The following is a 16697-nucleotide window of genomic DNA, read 5'->3' as shown; positions in this document are numbered from 1 at the left end:
GGGAAAACTTCAAAAGCAGCATTCAGTCTTTCGGAAGGTTCTACCTCTTGGGTTTTGGATCTCATCTTGCACATGCAAGAATGGGCCCCCGCCTGACTCATTGTGAGCAGAAATGGCTTCAAAAGGAATTTCTAAACATGGTCATCTGAGAGGACCCACGCCTGAGTGTTCTGATGACTTCAGAGAAACTTCCTGGATATATAGGCCCCATTTGCAGGCTTCATTCCCTTTGGGACATGAGCTGCCGTGGATCTCGTGGGTTCTTACAAATCACCAAACCTCATCAGTATGCTCTGTCAGAAGCCACACCGTTGCTTTAAAAAAAAAAAAATATACGAGCCTAGGTTCAGACCTATTTGGTGTTGCCAGTTCCCTTTTATGTCCTTACACAGTGTACTTTAAATTGTCGCCTTTGAAATGTAAATTGTAACTGCTTGCGTGGTAAGCTGTGTAGAACAAGTAAAGGTGACTTGTCAGTGAAGGGATAACACTCCTTGATGAGGAGTGACAGTAGAGCAGTCTGCACACTCGACAGTGATGTGGATTCACACTGGTGTGGAATCAGTGGACCAACGCTTAGTCTTCATCCTTGCAGTAACACAAACTGACTCAGTACATGTCCAAGTGCTTTTATCTCTGCAAGTGAACAGGAAGGTGTCTCTCAGTGGACGGTCTGGAAGGATGAGTCTTGTTGACCAGATTCTAATTATGTTAGCCTCTAACAGCAGAAGATGATTTCTGTGTTTTAGCCTTGTTGGGGATACAACTCTCTGCTGGCTGGCCTTTCTACACTGTGCGATTTTTAGCGAACTTATAAGACTTATAAGTGTGTCGCATGACACACTGTGCGACGTGAATTTAATAAACTTTGCTACGACGTCAAGTTTGATGCGTGCAGACTGTACGATGACCGTTCACTGAATCGCAGGCGATCACAGGTTGTGACGTACGTCAACATGCTAGGAGGAGGAGGAGGACGTGGAGTGACAGGTCATAGCAGCTGTCACATCGTGAGTCAGTCATCCTAAATTTCTGACACCGCTAGAATTTTATCTCAGCTTGTCTTTGGTCGCAAGACGCTAACAATGGCCGTCGTGAAAGCTGTCTCACAGTGCGACGTAAAACCACCGATTTAGAGCCACGACCAAAGATATCTCCACGATTCTCCTACGATGGTCGTCTTTCGTCTGCGACAGCCCAAAATCGAACATTGTAAACCGGGCATTAGACAGACATTCATGATCCTCTGAGGATAAACCCAATAAGAATGGTTGAGATTGAAGCATCCACATCTCCCTCAGGATATCTTACATGATTTTGTCGATGCATTTAAATTTTAATATGGATAGATAGACATATATAGATGTATACCTTGGCAGGTACAAAAGTACAATCCATATTATTGGCATGAATATAAATGGAGCCAATAATACTACAGCTATTCCCATATTGCCCTTTTTTATAACAACAACAACAACAAACCACCTGAGCTCACTCAGTGAAGGTTTTATCACTGCAGAGATGTAGTGTCGCTTCCTGCATTTATTCAATGCAGCATCAGTGCTGGAAGCACACACATACATCACATGTTCCCAGAATGCATGAGTGTAGCAGTCATTGTCGCATACTGAGATTTCCCCAGCAGCGTTGAAGCACCCTGCTCGCAGTGTTTGTGTCAGCGCTTGGGGTCTGTGATTTATAGAGTCATGAGGTACTGATGCTGAAGAGCCTTAGTCCCCGCAGAGTTTGTCTTGACACGGTGCCCATGCTCCATCGGCTGTGCTGATCCTGTGAAATCCTTGGTGCATCAAACTGCGCTATCTCTCTTCAAATATCCACCATAAATCACGGCGGGAGTCACATCAAATCATGTAAAATAGATTTAAAGACAAGTGACATGGTTTTTACTTGTTCCTCTGCCAGCTCTACGGCATCTTCCCATGATAAGACCCAGACTCAGAACGCTGCTCCTCTCACTCCCCTCTCATCCCCGTGCACTGTCATTGATCCATGAGAAGAATTTTGCAGGTCCGTCCCTCCAAAATGAATCATTCCCTGTCCCAGCTGAAGGGAGTCAAACAGAAATTGCTATCAGGGACAGAATGTAAACCAGCAGCACCCAGAGAGAATGCTAAACAACCTGTAAGTGAACAGAAATGTGCAGAAATACATTTTCAAAACAAAGAACTCATCGTCCTGCAGAAAGTAGATCCCATCAATAATGCATCACAGCCCTCGATGTCCAATGGGTTGATGCTTGGCAATTTGCAAAATACACACCCGATCTGTATATTTAATAGAGGAGATATGAGGAGCAATGAGTTGCATAAAGAAAACATGAAGAGATAAAAGGTGCTGGAAAAGCTGCTTGCTTGTTACTTTTCAGGAGTGCTGAGCATGCAGAAACCCTAAGAGGCTGCCGCTGATGTTGATGAAATGCTGAGCAAATGTGTGTGACTCTGAACACTGTGGTGTTCTATGAGGGAAACACGGTAACCTGACAGCTAACGCAGAGTTTACTTGTAACACATAAAACTTAACAACAAAGACACAAAAATCTGTGCATTGACTTGATGTCTGTCTCCATGGTCCACGTGGTACATATTATTATGGTAACCATAACCCTAACACTTTTTTATTTCATAACTAAGAGCATAGTCATTTAAACTAAGCTGCATTTGTTCCTAAAAGTTTGTATAAAGTCCTGAGTTATACAACTTACTGCAAGAGAATTGAAATGACTGGAGTTTAGGGAGGAGGCAGCAGGGAAAACCTGCGTTGGTGGACAGGGTCAGCAGTCAAATGTATTTTAGCAACTGAGTGAAGCCTGACAGACAGCCTTGTACAACAGGGAGCTGTGGCCGTTGTATCAAATTATAAGGAAGTAGATGTCAGAAGACACCATTGACAAAAGCAGTAACTCTATCTCACAGAACATGGAAGTTGATAGGTCTATTGCTGCCTTGATTGTTTTGTGTTTTGTGTTTCTGTAGTTACAGGCCTTATCAGAAACAAGGAGAAGCAGTGACAGTGACAACATTTCAATATTCTAATATTCTTGTTTTAGTGGCTTTACAGTGTATTGCTTGGTTTCTGGGTGATGCCCTGCCTATGGCAAGTCTGAAGTCTCAGTAAAGCTGATAACTGCAAACTGACATGAACCATCTAACCAATACAAATTGGTAACAAGCTGTGCAGACCACAAATCAATGCTTCCTACAGAGTAATAATGGCTGCAGAAATTGCCATAATCAGGCATCCAAATCAATATGAAGAGCGACACGAACAACATGAAGCAAAATGTTAAAATTTACAAAGTCTGAAATGTTTGTTAAATGTCAATAGGCAGAAGTAAAATGTCACACAGACCTAGACTTCCTGTTCCTGTTTATATCCAGAGAGTTATGGTCTTTGAAAAAGAAAGTGTTGTGTAAAAAGTGAGAACTTAAAGGCAGACGGTACCCGAGGATTCCTCTGAGTTCTTTTATTTATTACCCAGGTTTAAGTGACAGTGATTTAATTTCTTGTCCTTAACTTCTCTCATACTTCCACTGCGCTGGAGGGACGCTTAAAAACAACCGTTGACTTAAAGTGAGAGAATAACTTGAGTGGGCACTGCCTCTGTTTATCATTAATGGACTTCTCATTGGCCTTCCTTAGGTGACCAATGGAGAACTGCACTTCAGGTACAGCTGTGGAAATACCTCCCCCGGCTCACTGCTCATCAGATCTGATCCGGTTTCAAATGGCCACTGGCACAGCGTCCTGCTGGAGGTCAATTCCACCTTCCTGAGGCTGACCTTGGACCATCAGCATCCAGCTTACATCGCCCTGGCTGAGCCGTGCCGCATGCTGCGCTCCCATGGCGCTCTCCTCTTTGCCTCACTTCCTCAGGACTCTGCACCGGAGGTCAGCCAGCATTTGAGAAATTTCACTGGCTGCCTGGATGACCTGCAGCTCAGTAAGGAGGAAATCAGAGTGGGTGACGCAGAAAAGTGGACACGGTCAGGGAGTAGGAGAGTGTTTGGGGTCTACCAGTGCTGCAACAGGGCAGAGGCCTGTGAGAACAACCCCTGTGAGAATGGCGGAGTCTGTGAGGAGGACAGTGCTGGAGGTGAGTGATGTGTAGCATGACACAATAATGTGTCGTGCTCATATTTTATTGTATTTTTCACGCACATTTTCATCCAAAAATTCTCAACTTCTCCCATTGAAATCAATAATCAGCTTCTTATTAGATGTAGAGGTAACATAAATTATGAATTTCTAGGATTTCAAAAACCCCTCAAGCACCCCTAGGTCGAGGAGACCTCCACTAACTCTGCCATAAAGATTAGTTTGGCCTGAAATCCTTATCTGACTTTTGGCCCATGCGCCTGCTTATTTCTGTTTTAGATCATCCTGATTGGACAGAATGCATCAGGTCAGCACAATAGATTTTTTTTTAATAAGTGTCAGAGAGGCTTGCAATGTCTGTTTTTACAAAAAGAAAAAAGGCTGTCTGCCAGCTTGACTTATTATTTCACCTGAATAGCAGCTGATAAGGAGTCCTGCAATTTCACAGATAAAAAAACAGGAGCTTTTAAATATTATTCTTATGAGTCTCTGTGAGACGGTGGAACCGAGTGCAGGCAATATGTTCTTCTTTTTCCCAAGGAGGTGGATATGAAATCAAACACAAAAACTGGACAAGATATAGATCTGTGTGTTGGAAGAACACTGTAAGCAAACAAAAAAAAAGCTGTTATCACACACCTGCCACCTGATGTTATTCCTTTACTGCAGGTTTTACCTGTTAGGTCACTGAACTGCATAACTTCTTATTCTCCTATAATACAAGCAGAAAAGTCCACTGTGGCTCTGTGGGCAGAAGGTTTAAAGCCAGGTATTACTTTCTTCAGGACTTTATTCATCATCATGTCAAATCACATTTCAGTTAAGACTCCAGGCACAAAATCTGGGGTGCGATGAACAGCAAAAAAAAAAAAAAAATGCAAGTTATTTTCCAAAAGATCCTTTTAGGTCAAGGAAATGTAATCAGACAGGCAGGAGAAAACAAAGTAGACTGTGAATGCTTCTTTTTTTACTGCACAATGTGCGCTCAGTCCTCTCTGGTTCTACAGACACTTCGTGTTTGTTTGCTTCTGGAGGAAGTAAAGAGAAATTGAAATAACAGGACAGATGAAAATAGAGTTTAACTTCTATTTTTTCCTCATATCAGTAAAGCAGAGGTCAAAATACACAGCAGTAGATAGTAATATATTGTTTCCTCTTAGGAAAAAGCGTGATGTGTTTCTGATGATATTTATGATCAAACTCATCTGTAGCGTATGGACCTGATCTCAGGTGTTATATTTTACCACTTCTACACTGGAAGAAAAACAACAACATCACCAAAATGCAGTTGAACAGTGTGGATGTTTATTTAGGGCTGATTTTCCCCTTTAAATATCAAACACAGTCTTGTGTTCTCCGGCTGGATCAGGTTGACCTTTGCTTTGATTATTTCCTGCCTGTAGGGGAAACTCACTGTGGCTTTGATCAGCCGCTCTTGTCTCAGATGTCTGAGTGTGTTTTATTTACTCTGCAGAGCCGCGCTGCAGGTGTGCAGGACTCTTCCACGGTGCCCGATGCGAGCTGGTCGACAACCCGTGCGCCTCGCAGCCATGTGCCCACGGCAGGATGTGTATACCCAAGCCTCAAGGGTACATGTGCAACTGCTCGCTGGACAACGCTGAAGCAAGGTACACACATGTACACACACCTCGGTTGACCTTCCATGAAAAGATTTGATGACAACAGAAAGATTTATACATGTCTGATTTCTGAATGTTTCAATGTCCAACTCTAACAAAGCTGCTGGGGGCCCAACACTTCATCACAACCTAAGAAACCACAGGTTTTGTGTAGCACCATCACTAAACATGTGAAAAAGGCGGCTACTTGTTCAAAATGTATAAATCAGCTGGGTTTTTTTTTACATTACATCTCTGTTGCCAATAGTAAAAGATTTAGAACTTTATTAATTAGTAAAATAATCATTTTTTTCAATTGATTAATTATGCTTTTATCTTCAAAAAAAGAAATGCACTTGTTGGGGTATTAAAGGTATGAAATGAGCACAGCATCCTGCTGTGAAACTGATTAATAGAGAAAATAAGTGACAAATGAGTCAATGATGAGAAGAACAGTTGCAGAAGAACAAAAATATTGATGATAATTACAAGCGACCACGACTCCCAGATGTATTGTAGCCTACCAAATGATGAAGACCCACAAAATCATAATTAGATACACGGAGGTATGATCATGATTCCTGCAAGGCCGCCTAAATACAACAACTGGCAAAACCCTCATAATATGCACCATCACTTGTTCTCAAGCACATGCTTGCATTCCCAAAAAAATCAATGTGCATGTCCTTGAATTTCATCTACATGTGATTGGATTTACTTATTCCAGCTATACCACACAAACACACATATTTGCTCATCCCCTCGTTCAACCACACAGATGTATTCCGCTCACACAACCAGCAGCCAGCAAACAAAATGACAGCCACATTCGCATATTCCTTCTTTAATTAAAGCGGCGTGTGGAATTGCGTTGCTCCTCGCGGCTATTAACAGCAGCCCGTGCTTCCAGGTGGGGTTTTGTATGACTTGTAAAACACGCAGAGATGTTTTTCATGCCACTTTGCCTCATACAATAATCAGTGTGGTCGGCGGCACCACATTTTGTATTTATAAAGCCCATAGTTTTCATTTTGACAGAATAATACAAGGACCAAGACTCATTCTGTCAAATAATTTTACTTCGACAACTCTTTTAATTCAGAAACTTTTTTCAGAAAATGAAGGCTGTATTTTGCTCTGTAAATTGCTCTTGGAATAGAGTCTCAGTAAAGTACATCAAGGGGATGTAACACCTGGGAAATGAGCGGGCAACATTGAACACCAGGCATTTTTATGTAAAACAAAATGATAGGTTTTTGTCAGTGTTGCAGCACTGGCACTTAGCAATCAGAGCTCTGCCAGTAGGTCCTTAGGGCGGTATTCCATGCCTGGGCCTGGAAGATGGAGGGCCGCTGTGAAGCTTTTAGTATCATCGGCCAAATTTAACCTTCACTCCTTGGGCTGCAGCCGCTCAGGGCAGTATGGGTATTAAAAATGTGTTCAGAGAAACACTTGATTTTTGGCGACAATTTTGACAATTTTATGAGTAGCAAAACCCACGAGGCAGACATAAGTGTATGTCACTGCTATCATGGGATTCTTTGTGATTTTTAGTCTTGTTTTCTGTTTAAATAACTTTCTAGGAGACTTACAAAATAATATCAACTCAAGAACCACTTGCAGTCATTTGTATAACTTACATAGTTTGTTGATTTTTTCGTGTACATGCATGAGCAGCACATGCTGAATGTAACCTACTGATCTTTATGCAGCAATGCATCCAAGTACCATGATAAATGATGCATCCTTAATATCTGTAGATGAATGCATGTCATGCATTTCAACAACTGCAGATGTTTGAGCATTTGCATACTAACATTATTCAGTTCATATATTTGCTGAACCTCAGCACAGCAAATGTATTCAAAGTCCTGACAAAAGTGGAGCTGGGCTGTAATGAGTTACCATGAGTATGTGGTCTCTGGCTCCTGAAATGTCACCTTCATGTCAGAAAAACACAATGAGTTGGGTTTTAGGACTTATGGGTCTACTAATGTAACAACTGAGCCTTCATGCACTGAACCAACACACAGTCCAAAGTTAAAATGTTCTTTCCTCTCAGATCCCTTAACTCTGTCTTCCTTTAACCATTTAGGTGCCACAATGAGATTGAAGTCTGTTCGCCCAATGTGTGTCCTGGAGGGTATGACTGTAAAGTCACCGATGGCTCCATCCACTGTGACCCGCTCCCTCAGGTCAGTCAGAACCACAAATGAATGAATGGTAGTTCAATGAAAAGACATTAACCTTTCTTACATTATTCTCAATTCAACATCCTCCTGTCCATCAGGTGTCGCCAATGATCGGCTATGTAGAAATCATGGAAATCGCTGCCAGCGTACTTGGATTGCTGTTCCTGGTTGCCATCTTTGTTTGCATTAGGAAGCGATATGTTCAGCAGAAGAAGAAAAAGCCCGTCTGTGTCCAAGACTCCAACGGGTACGTGTGCCTTATTGTGTCTAAATGAAATCTTCAACATCGACAGAGACTTGACACAGCTGCTGCCTGTTACTGACTCTTCCTAAACTTCACGTGTTGATTCAAATATCCTGAAAATAATTTTCTATCAACATCTGAAACAAGCAAAAATTAATTTACTAAAAGGGTAAAAGCTGATATAGAAGAGAAAGTGACACAAAGATCCCAGCATCAACAGAATTTCGTCGCCTATCTGACTGTAAAGTTGTGCAGGTTTATTTTCAACATTAATACACTGATGATATTTTTTTGCCACCAGAGGGCTATGAATGAACAAAACAGGGCCATTTTCATACTACACTAGTTCACAAGAACGGAACATTATCATCCAGTTCACAGTTAACAACAAGTAATCAGAACTAAAGTGACACATTATTTATATCCACAGATATTTCCAGCCTGGTCTGATCAAGAGCCTCAAAGCAGACTCCCAGGAAGGCAACCCTATTGAGATGAGCTCATTAGGAGGCCCCACCAATGACCTGGACAACACGCCATTCAGGTCACTACGACCCCGCAGCCAGATTAGTTCCTCGGGGGGCAGGTCTCCAAAGACACAGGGCCCGGTGGTGTGCAGCGTGGCACCCAATCTTCCTGCCAGGCCGCCATCAAGCTCTGACAATGACTCAATCAGGAAGAACCACTGGGACATGGACTATGAAGGTGTGTATTATGTATTTATATCCACCCATCCAGGGTTTTAGGACAGTACAAATTATGGTGAAGAGCTGCAAATCTTCCTGAGTGTGGAGAAGCACTATTTTCTAGAAAAAGCTATTCTCTGTTATAATATAAAAGGTCAGAAGAGGCTGACAGATTCAGTCATTCAAGGGCATCGTACACAAGTATTTAACAGTGATGCAGGGCGGTGCGTCATGGGAAACACAAGACTGTCTGTCAATATGCGGCGTTGATTAAACTCGGGAAGATGAAACATTCATAGACGAGGCAGCCTAGATGATGTGATAACATCTGCAGAGTGATTTCTCTGTTTCACTGCATCGCTTTATTTCCCACTTTCTTCTTCTGCGATCTTAGGTCATCTTCTCCTTTTCCCTGTACGCCGTCTGCATTCTATATATTCAATACTTCTCTGAATGTTTTTCTTTCTATTCTACCCGTCTTTATTCACCACCCACTTTATCTCTGTCTCTGTCAGTTACGTCCTTTGTGTCTTAATCTCATTTTTTCTTTTGCAGTATTTTCCTGCAGGTCATTGGCCTTCATCCAAATACTACTCACACGAACCTTAAGCAGATGTGAACTTAAATAAATGCTTCTAGTCAATATGAATTAAACAAAAACACATTTCTGTATGAAGCTGAACTCGTCATACCTACTGTATATAATTTCATTTGCACACTTATACACATATAGGTGCTGTTAGATAAGTAAAAAAACTCAAATGTTCTGATGTAGTCTGCACCAAGCGGCAACCTTCGGGGCTCAAAGTTGAAGCCCATGCGGAAGTGTCAAAACTTGTAATTCACGCCGCAACTGCTGGGGGTTGGCTCCAAAAGTGAGTAATTTCCCATAGACTCCCATGTTAAAATGGCCGACTTCACAGCAGAAAAAAACATGTTTACAGCCTGGTACAAAAAACCACTCTGGTCTCAAATGATAGGTTCTCAATAATTGTATTCGGACTTAAAATTACGCATAATTATGGGCGCATATTATGTTGCCGCTTGAGTGACAGACAGTTGACGTATCATAGCGTGAGTTTCCTGCTTCCACGATCGCCCGTCCCCCTAAACCCCGCTCGTGCTCCCCCTCTTTGTCCATATTTGGAGTTTTGGCGGACGCGATGCTGCCAACATGGCGGCGGTCATCAACGTCCCGGAACCTCCCACCGGGCCTCAGAACGGCTCTTCAGAAACAAACGGGTGACGTCACGGAAGCTCTGTCCATAGTTTTACTGTCAATGGTCTGCACCAAAAGTACACACCCTAAAATACGAAAGCATGCTTCAGCCATTGACCCGCCACCTTCTCCAGCTGCTTTCTATCATTTCTTCATCTGTCTCTTCAGTCCATTTATCTCTCTTTCCTCCTGACATGATCACAGTTTCTCCTCTCGCTCCCTGTCTTCCTCACATTCTGTCGCTCTCCTTTTGTATGCAGCTTTTTTTCTTTTTTTTTCATGTAACCGATCAATACAACTGAGCCGCACCTCGTACATCCACGGCAAGGCAATGTTTTAGAGACAGATGACGAGGGGCAGATCACACAGTCGTCAAGCCACCGCTCCCCAGGCAACGCCAGGCTGGCAGGTCATTCATCTGCTTGACCTTATCAGGCAGAATAAAGGACACATTCCTGTAGCACTTCACTTGTTATCCAGCTCACCGTTAAACAGCACAGCACTCAGTTTGCCCTCTGACCTAATAATAAATCCTCTATAGCTGATTCTTTTGCATCCGCAATGCACAAAAATGTTTCAATTTGCTCCTCAATTATGCAAAATATCAAGATGGATTTTATGTCTGCATGTAGGTCTATGCACAATATCAAGGCATATAATATTACAAGATATATTAATGAAACTGTGAAATCATAAGGCACCAAAAAGAAGTGATTCATACACATTTAGACAGTCAATAGAGAAATATGTTCAAAACTAAAGTGATGCTAACATCACAGGACTGTGATACTTTATGTGCCCTACTTTTACCAAACTAGTCTGTGTATTTAGATGGAGCCTCACTTTTGGCGAGCACAGATGTTTAATCCTTTATCACGAAGCTTTTTTTTTTACTTCCCCCTCAGTTGTGGTTCTACTTATGCCTCCCAACTTCTGTAAGTACTTACTTAGTGCACTGATGTGCAGTTAAAGCCTTAAATTCAAATGCTGCACAGACCTTGGCCCCAGGTTTGGACCGTTCAAACAAAATGAATTGGATATTTAAATACGTTAACATTTTCAAGGCTGCTTATATTTTACAATTTGGGAAAGGACTACAAGCATACATAATATAAAAAGAACTGCTGGCAAGTTCCAGTGCGCACACACATGCAAACATGTAATTATGATTTTGACTTGTTTCATACCATTTCACAGATTGATTGTAGGGAGAGGCCCAGAGACTGCAAACATTTATCACTCCACATGTAGAACGCAACAACCGTCACAAATAAAACACAACCTCTACATTTCGTGAGGCCTCGATACTCCCATCTGGACTTAAATTAAAAAAAAAAAAAAAAAAGATGCGGCCTGTTTTAAAATGCCAGAAAATGACAGTGGGGTTCCAATTTGTAATGAATGACTGTCTGTAGTCATACAAAGAGGAGTTCATATTCCATCAAATACACATATTAAATTACTCTTCATAATATGTTTAATATGTTATCTCTACAGCTAGGGAGGAAAAACAGTTTTAAAGCTTGAGCAAGTGCTGTAATCTGTGTCTGGGCCAAAGAGTAGAACACAAAATCTGAATCTGTGCTTTAAGGCCCCGTTCACACTGGGAAAAAAAATGTGGTTTAAGCAGGATTTGGCCGCATCCAGATCAATCCAGATGTGTTTTTTTCCGAGTGTGAACACCTCCAATCCGGCTGAATCCAGTTTGATTTCAATCCGGCTAGATCCACCCTCGAGAGGTGGATCTAGCAGGATTGGCTCAAATGTGGCTCAGGTGTGAACGCAAATGTGGCTAGCGAATCCGGCTAGCCACATTATTAGCCATATTACGAGGCGCCACCTAGTGGTTTGAAGAACAGCAAACACGCTGGATGAAGCCGGATTGAGTGCGGACACAACTGTGTGCTAGCCAGATTTGAAAATAGGTCTGAACGCATCCAGCTTAAAGGCTGTCTGGGCTCAATCCTACTCTAGCTGGAATGACTTTCTCCAGTGTGAACGGGGCCATAGTCATCACTTTTTGTGGACCACTGTCATTTTTTACTTTCTTTCCTGAGTCTTCTGACATTGTTCACCTGAGTGTCTCCCTCCATCTCTCACTGTATTTTTCTCTCTTTACCATCTGTCTCCCACCCTCAGATTCTCTCTCTCTCTCTCTCCATTCCTTGTGTTTCATCTCCTTCCCACCGCCTCCCCTGAAACTCCCCCTGCTACTTTGTCTCATTTCCTATCTCCGTCTCACAATACAAGCAGCTGGGAGTCTGCTTAGTATTCTCAGTAACCCGAGTGACAGCGGGAGGCTTTTTTAATGTCGTTTTGTTTGAACAAATTGTATAATACAGCTGTCTTGTTAGTTTGAGACTTTGGGGATGAAGGGCAGGAATTTGAAGTGGTAATCCTCGAGAATCCTCATTTTGTTTTCAGATTTTTGCGCGGCCCCCTTTCTGCTGAGCGCCCGTCGCTGCAGGGCAACTCTTGTCAGTCACACAGGGAGTGCGCTGCTGTGATACCTCAGAAGTTGTTGTGGATTACTGTCATTACTTTATTGTGGCTTTTATAATTGTTTTTAGGGGCACAAATGAATATTCTTCATCAGTCTGGGTACTGTTAAAATATTTCAATACCTTATTCTCAAATTCTAAAGAAACCTTTTTAAGAGCTTGAGGTGATGAGGCAACAGAATTTAATGAATGTGTGTCAACAGCCTGCTTTCCTCACTGAGTGTGAAAACACAGAAAGCAAAACTGATGCATTGATTAATCATGAGGTGATCAAGCTCAGGAAAGCTGCCACGGTCTCCTCCACCTCCACCCTAACCCTGTTTTAATTCTACAGGAGGTGATTTAAGGAGCATACTCAGGATTAGCACAATAAATATTTGCTTTATGACAAAATACATATTCCAGGGCTGGGGGGCTTAGGATAAAATGAGTTTCTGAAAAACACTTAAATAACAGTACACACACAGGGGCGCAGAAAAAGCAAAGGAGCTTATCTTGTGGGTTACCATTAATACATTGTCTTAAAATGTTGGTTGTAGGAGAGGGAGGAGGAGGATTACTCCACTTAGACCATTAGAAAAGATTCTGGATCTGTCACCTGTCTTTCAGTAAACACACACTGAGCTTTCTTTGAACACCTTCCCTCGCCCTGATCTGCTACTCAAACCCACACAAAGGATTTAAGAGTAAATATTGTTTTTGTTGCCCCCAGTCTTGTTCAAATCCATCCTGTGAGCCACACACTGGTACAGCTGTCTGTGTTTATTAGTATAAATCGCTCAGTTATAGAATCTGTGGGTTTTGAGGGCTGACCTGATGCTGTGGCAGCTTTTCAACAAATGATTCTGAAGCCCCTCTGTTCTCTCTCCTCAGTCTACCCAGCTGATCCCGACTACTACGGCCGCCCAACGGTTCAGGAGTTTCCTCAATTTGACATTGTCGAAGACACCTACTCCACCTCCACTATGGACTCCCGCAGGAACTCTCGGTTCGGTGGCTTCCCTTTCCCACTGGATCGCTGTGACCGCCGTGCACCCTTACCACCATGCTACAGCAACCAGAACCTGGATGACTTCCTGGGTCCAGATGGGCTTCCTCTTCCTAGCTCTCAGTGCCCCAATGAGTACACCGCCATCAGTTACTACCCCACCCAACACACCCGCAGCCTAGACAATGTCTCAGGAGGCTACAAGAGACTCAGCATGCGTCTGAGTGTAGCTATGCCTTCGTACGCGGAGCAGGCCAGCCCACCACCAGCATCAAACCCTGCCCAGCCTCAAACACGACCTGCAGGACAGAATCCTCGCAGCTACGATGGGTCAAGCATGGTGGAGAGCGATTATGGGAGCTGTGAAGAGGTGATGTTTTAGGGTCTGGTTTTATATGGGAACCTAAACAGTGCAAGTACAGGGCACCTGTCAACTCTTCCTCTATTATAAGGCAGCTGTGTGTATGAGTACACTTCTCTGAAACGAGTGAACATCCACTCTGCAGTGTCCCACTGTGAGATCTTATCTTTTTTTTCATTCTGCTGGAGATGAAAGCACCATGTGAAACAATAGTTCAGATGTCTGTGATTTATTTGACATTTTAAATAGTGTAGTCTTGCTGTGCTAGACTAGACGGGGTAACTCAGGACTTCTCTGTTACCTCGGCGGAAGAAGTTCAACAGAAGTTCATCTTTTTGTCTAAAGGACGCTGCCGTGAGCACTCATTATCATGAACAGTATTAGCGACTTGGCTGTGCAAAGATCTTTCAGCTAACTTGTGGAAAACAACATCTGCGTTTTGCTACATTTATCTGCTAAACATTATGATTCAATGGTACATGTACTAGGACCCTTAAGATGTACGAGGCTGCAGACACAAAGAGAGCACTGTTGTCGTAACAGTGCCCAGTGTGAGAGTCAGAAACAAATGTCATTATGATGAAACTCTGAGAAAGAGCTTTGATGAGGACTTGGTCAAAGGTAAATCATGATTTGGTCGTAAGAAAATTGTGAGAATGCCTCTTGTCGAGCCCACTATTTCCAATCTAAGTGACTCTGAGCACAATGATGTGGGATAAAACATTTCATGGAACTCTTTAATCTGCTTACTGTTGCTGTTGTTTGTTGTTGGTATGTGTTACAATGAAGAGGGCTGGATCCTCCATAAGAAATTATAACAGCCATGAACACAAGTAATAAGGTGATGTTATTTGTGAAGTTGATGTATTTTTAACTGTTACATTACTGTAAAAACTCTAGATTCATAGTCTGTAAGCGTCTCCTTATGCATTTTAATGAGCGAGAACTAGAGTATTTCCCTTTGGAGGCGACGCTTGTATAATTTTGCTCTGCAGTGTTGCTACACTCGATGATAAAGAGAACACATAATGTGGAGTATGTTTCGCAGCAGCAAAGAAAAGCTCATGCAGCCATTTTTAATGGTGTGAAAGGCTTGGTCAAAAGGTCTGTTTGAGGTACGCAGCATGTTAAAAAAGTAAATATGTTGATGTTTAGCCAGAACAGCAAATTTCTAAGTTTAAGTTTACTGTTTTGCAGTAAAGAACCACATTTTTTTTTCATAATTAGATCTCAACATTTATTTAAATTATTTATTCAAAATATTGCTGCCATTCTATTTTTTACTTTATTATGTGTCTGACTCTCAGATATTCAGATATTCAGTTAAATATGTGATTAAAAAAAAAAACAAATAATCAGATTTCTAATTAACATTTCATGCCAATATTCAAATCATTAAATTTATAAAATTTATAAAGTTATTACTAACGTAAACACACGCAAACATGTCAAACTAGAGAAGCTGCATGAGTTACTGTGGTTTCAGGTTTAACCATGAAGCTTTAAGAAGCAAAACTCAGCATATGCAAAAAGCCATGTATCTATAATGCGACACATCCACATAGCTATGCAACAACATTACAAAGTTCTCCATTACTCAGACTGACTTCCATCACTGCGAACACAAACCTTGATCAGGTCATGGAGAAGATCTGATTTTACTCCATACTGACAGTGTGTTTTCACTAGAGCACAGGCTATATTTGCACACTATTTACTGCTGCCTCCATGTACGCATACTGAGAATGCAGATGATCCTTGTAAAAAAAAAATCACAACCTGCATCTACTACATTTTACTCAGCTCATGCAAGCCGGGGAGATAAACAAGACACCAGGCCAGGCGTGTACTCGGGCGAAGCATTTGTTGTAAGATGGAGGTATTAACAGACATCAGGGTGATTCAGACAGGGCTGAATCAAAGAAAAAGATGTTCTCCATCTCTCTCATTTGTTGTTCATGTTCTGACAGTCAAATAACTTCCATCTGGCACCCTAACTGGCAAAAGCAAAGCACGCAATCTGCAGACATTAATACATATTAAGACACTGCTGGCTTTTCTGCAGTCTTGCTGAGCTGCTGCTGAGTTTTGGCTCCATTTCTAACAAAACAAGGGAACTGAACAGAATTAGGGTTCGGAAGCATTTGCAGCACTTCAGGATGCATTAAGAGACGCTATGGCTATGTTCATAGAACGACGACTTTCCAATTAAACTATAACATTATGGCTCTCATTATTTTTCATCAAGGTGGGGCTGTGTCACTACAGTGGGTTCTGTGTAGTGTGGTTTGAGTATGACTGCTGTTTTTTTTTGTTTGTACAAAAGAGTATTGTGTTGTACATACTGTGTGTACCTGTGTGTTGCTCTCGTGCAGAATATGAATCACTTGAAGGTTTGTTTTCATTCAAAGTTTATTTTTGTATCAATGTGGGCCTCCCCATGTTTTGTTGTGTTGTTTCTCTGTGAGAGAATTTATTAAGATGCCGTCTTCCCATTTCCAATATTGTTTGTTAAGAGACTATGAATAAAGATATTATCTTCTATAAACGCTCATTACGGATTCAAGACTTATTTTAGATTCCTCACTTTCAACATCCATTACGAGAGTTTTATAAAACATCTGTGCTTTTTCATCACAGTCTGGAAGAAAAGTCAAAACGAACTCTAACCTCTCTCCAGATGGGATTAGTGTTATCAGAGGAAATCATGGGTAATTTGAATCTGCCCAGGCACATCCTAAGTTCCACAGACCGTAGAATCATTTTTTGCG

The 16697-nt window shown here is 41.9% G+C and overlaps 1 protein-coding gene across 2 annotated transcripts in view; it reads left to right on the top strand.

Moving 5' to 3' along the window:
- fat2 (FAT atypical cadherin 2) overlaps positions 1 to 16473 on the top strand; it is an 80063-nt gene extending 63590 nt beyond the window's left edge. The window contains exons 24-30 of one of the 2 annotated variants that reach the window (XR_003671406.1): positions 3661 to 4114; positions 5591 to 5744; positions 7831 to 7930; positions 8026 to 8174; positions 8602 to 8876; positions 13451 to 16058; positions 16098 to 16133. Coding sequence is in view for 1 of the 2 variants with exons in the window: in XM_028417058.1 (XP_028272859.1) it covers positions 3661 to 4114; positions 5591 to 5744; positions 7831 to 7930; positions 8026 to 8174; positions 8602 to 8876; positions 13451 to 13947 (1629 nt within the window). In the remaining variant the exon portion in view is untranslated. Of the gene's footprint in view, positions 1 to 3660; positions 4115 to 5590; positions 5745 to 7830; positions 7931 to 8025; positions 8175 to 8601; positions 8877 to 13450 lie in introns of both variants that reach the window. The other variant, XM_028417058.1, reaches the window with a different exon arrangement.
- Positions 16474 to 16697: the final 224 nt, after the last annotated feature.

This window comes from Parambassis ranga, chromosome 10, assembly GCF_900634625.1.
Source record: "Parambassis ranga chromosome 10, fParRan2.1, whole genome shotgun sequence".
In the NCBI taxonomy this organism is placed as follows: domain Eukaryota; kingdom Metazoa; phylum Chordata; class Actinopteri; family Ambassidae; genus Parambassis; species Parambassis ranga.
Note: the sequence above shows the minus strand (reverse complement) of the source record. Positions and strands in the feature narration are given on the sequence as shown.